Source organism: Equus quagga, unplaced genomic scaffold (genome assembly GCF_021613505.1).
Source record: "Equus quagga isolate Etosha38 unplaced genomic scaffold, UCLA_HA_Equagga_1.0 HiC_scaffold_6191_RagTag, whole genome shotgun sequence".
In the NCBI taxonomy this organism is placed as follows: Eukaryota; Metazoa; Chordata; class Mammalia; order Perissodactyla; family Equidae; genus Equus; species Equus quagga.
Genome location: NW_025794216.1, coordinates 2,677 through 5,791, shown reverse-complemented (window position 1 = coordinate 5,791; position 3,115 = coordinate 2,677). Strand labels below are relative to the sequence as shown.

The 3,115-nt window shown below is 36.6% G+C and overlaps 1 protein-coding gene across 1 annotated transcript; it reads left to right on the top strand.

The window, feature by feature from the left end:
• Positions 1 to 1,122: 1,122 nt before the first annotated feature.
• LOC124232446 (zinc finger protein 525-like) lies at positions 1,123 to 2,242 on the top strand (the record flags this gene model as incomplete). The annotated part of the gene is made up of 1 exon (XM_046649420.1): positions 1,123 to 2,242. A coding segment is annotated over one exon (1,120 nt), but the record flags the coding sequence as incomplete, so codon positions are not given.
• Positions 2,243 to 3,115: the final 873 nt, after the last annotated feature.

Sequence of the window (3,115 nt, the reverse complement as noted above, 5' to 3'; positions counted from 1 at the left end):
TAAACAGAAAACTTTAAAAAATACTCTTTAAATTGAAGGAGAAAGCAGAGACCATTTGGTGTGAGCTTCCTCGTGTAGTGTCAGCTTTCCCTACTCTTTCACTTTTTACCTATCATTTCATACTTTCCTATGCTCTGAGGGGAAGATAGATCTTTCTCTTTGATATTTAAATTTGGAATCATCGTCTAATTCTTGCCATTTTACAAATATAATAATAGCCTTTGCCTGTCAATGTAATTTTCAATCATGAAAGAACCATTCTTTAGTATTACGCAAAATACTAAACCATGTTAAGTATTCTTCCTTTGATCATGAATTCATGGTTCTCTCACATTGTTTTCCCAAGTTTAGGATAAATATTTGAAGAGAAATCCACCTGAGTCTCACTTTCTTTGTCACCATCATCCTACCATTTCCTACTCTAGCCACCTGGTTAGGTTTCCCATTTGTTTCAGATTGGGTTTGGGCTCTAACTGCTTTTGTCAACATATTGTCATCATGTCTTTTCCAAAACTTATTTTCCCCAATCTGTTCAGATGGGATGATTCTCCTTCAAACTAAACAATCACAACATAAACAAGATATTTTGGAGGAAGAAACATTCAGTGTCAAGAGGGAGGTAAGGTTCACATGGGATAATTTCTTGTCCTCCATATTAGAAGTCCAGAATTCCATATGATAGAAAAGGAGCACATGAACTATAGGGTAATTTGAGGCAAGTGATACCACGTTTGTTTGACCAACAGAAAGCAGGAGATTCTCTAAATATCATTAATTTGAAGGAAACTTGTAACCTAGCACACAAAATGGTTACAGAGAATTCTCAAAGTAAATATTTTCATAATGGAGATTAGATATTAAATGCTTAAAATATAGTTCACTCTAAGACAATTGTATGTTAAAACTGTTGAAGAGACTTCGATGGAGCTATTTGGTATAGCATTCAGCTTATTCAAGCTGATAAACTCACTCAGAAACTTTGCACATTCACTATGAAAATGTTAAGTAAACTCTAATGCTAATAAAGTGTTAGACATGTCAGAATTTATGGGAAGGGAAATTCTCCATCAATATAATGAATATGATAACTCATGATCATAACTCAATATTTTTTATCAAAAGGAGCAAACTCATGGAGGCAAATCCATTGAATGGTGTGAAATTGTTGAAGCCTTGAGCTTGAAATCCAGTATTACTCAGAGTCAGAGAATTCATCCTGGAGAGAAACCCCATCAATGCCTTGACTCTGGGAAAGCCCTCACAGATTGTTCACATCTTAAGCCATGTGACAAAATTCTTCATGGGGAAAAATCCTGTGAATATAAGAAAGATGAAAATACCTTCATCAAGAGCTCTTATGTAGCTGTGCGCAAGAGACAACATACAAGAGAGAAATCCTGTGACTACAGTGTCTGTGGAGAAGTCTTAACTTCAACCTTAGACCTTAAGAAGCATAAAAAAACTCACAGGGAGAAATCCTTTCAATGTAGTCAATGTGGTAAAGTATTACAGAACCACTCATCCATGAAGTTGCACATGAGAACCCACACTAGAGAAAAATGTTTTAAATGTAATCAATGTGAGAAAACCTACAGCTCAACCTCTTACCTTACACGGCACAAAAGAATTCATACTGGGGAGAAGCCCTATGAATGCCGTGACTGTGGAAAAACTTTCAGGGATAGCTCACTTCTCAGACAACATCAAGGAATTCATTCAAAAGAAAAACCCTACAAATGTAATCAGTGCAGCAAAACCTACAGTAGGAGCTCTGCGCTGACTGTGCACAAGGCAATGCATACTGGAAAGAAACCCTATACATGTGATGATTGTGGGAAAACCTTCAGTATTCTCCCATACCTTAGAAGACATGAGAGAATCCACACTGGAGAGAAATCCTTTAAATGTAGTCACTGTGGAAAAGCACTAAGTAGTCAGTCATCCCTAAAGACACACCTGAGGATACATACCGGAGAGAAACCTTACAAGTGTGATCAATGTGGAAAAACTTTTAGAATGAGCTCTAATCTTATTGTGCACAAGAAAATCCATACTGGAGAGAAACCCTGTAAGTGCAATGACTGTGGGAAAGCCTTCAGGGATCGCTCATGCCTTAAAGAACATGTGAGAATTCATACTGGAGAAAAACCCTTTTTGTGTAATCAATGTGGAAAAGCCTTCAGGATAAAATCTTTCCTGACTTTGCACAAGAAAATTCACATGAGAATGAAAGAATATGAATGTAAGGAATGTGGGAAAGTCTTCAGTGGTCTCTTATGTCACAGGAGACATATGAAATGTCATACCAGAGAAAAGAAACCCTTTAAGTGTAGTGAGTGTGGAAAAGCCTTTAGGAGGCGTGTATCCCTTACAATACACATACGAACTCACACTGGAGAGAAACCCTATGAGTGTAATCAATGTGGGAAAACCTTCAGTGTAAGGAGTAATCTTACTGTGCACAAGAGAGTACACACTGGAGAAAAACCTTATAAATGTAATGTCTGTGGGCAAGCTTTCAGTAAACTCGTATCCCTTAGGCATCATGAGAAAACTCATGCTGGATAAAACTCCTAATGACATCCATGTAGAATAGCTTCCAGTGAACTCCTAGTCTAGTCCTTAAGTTGTGCTTAGAAATGATTTATGTACTTATACATTTCATGTCTCTTAATCTATCATTTCCTAACACAAGGTCCATAATGAATCTTCCCACCAGGATTGTGGATGGTTAAGTCCTCCTTGAAATTCTGTACTTTTTACAGCACACTCTCTTGTTTGCATTTAAGATATCTAAAACTAGTGTACAACTCCATGAATTTTTACGAGGTAGAACACATCTATATTTGCTACACACATTGGTCAGGAAAACAAATATTATCACCAGCCAAGAATCATCCTTTAATGGTCCCTTTCAATCACTAATCACCCTGATTCCTACTACCAGAATGTAGGTACTGTATGGAATCATACATTTTTAACAGTTTTATTGAGAGATAATTTACATACCATAAAGGTCACTAATTTGAAGTGGAAAATTCAATGATTTTAGTATATTTGCAGAGTTATATGCATTCTTTTACCTAATCATATGTAACATTTGTGCCTGGCGTTT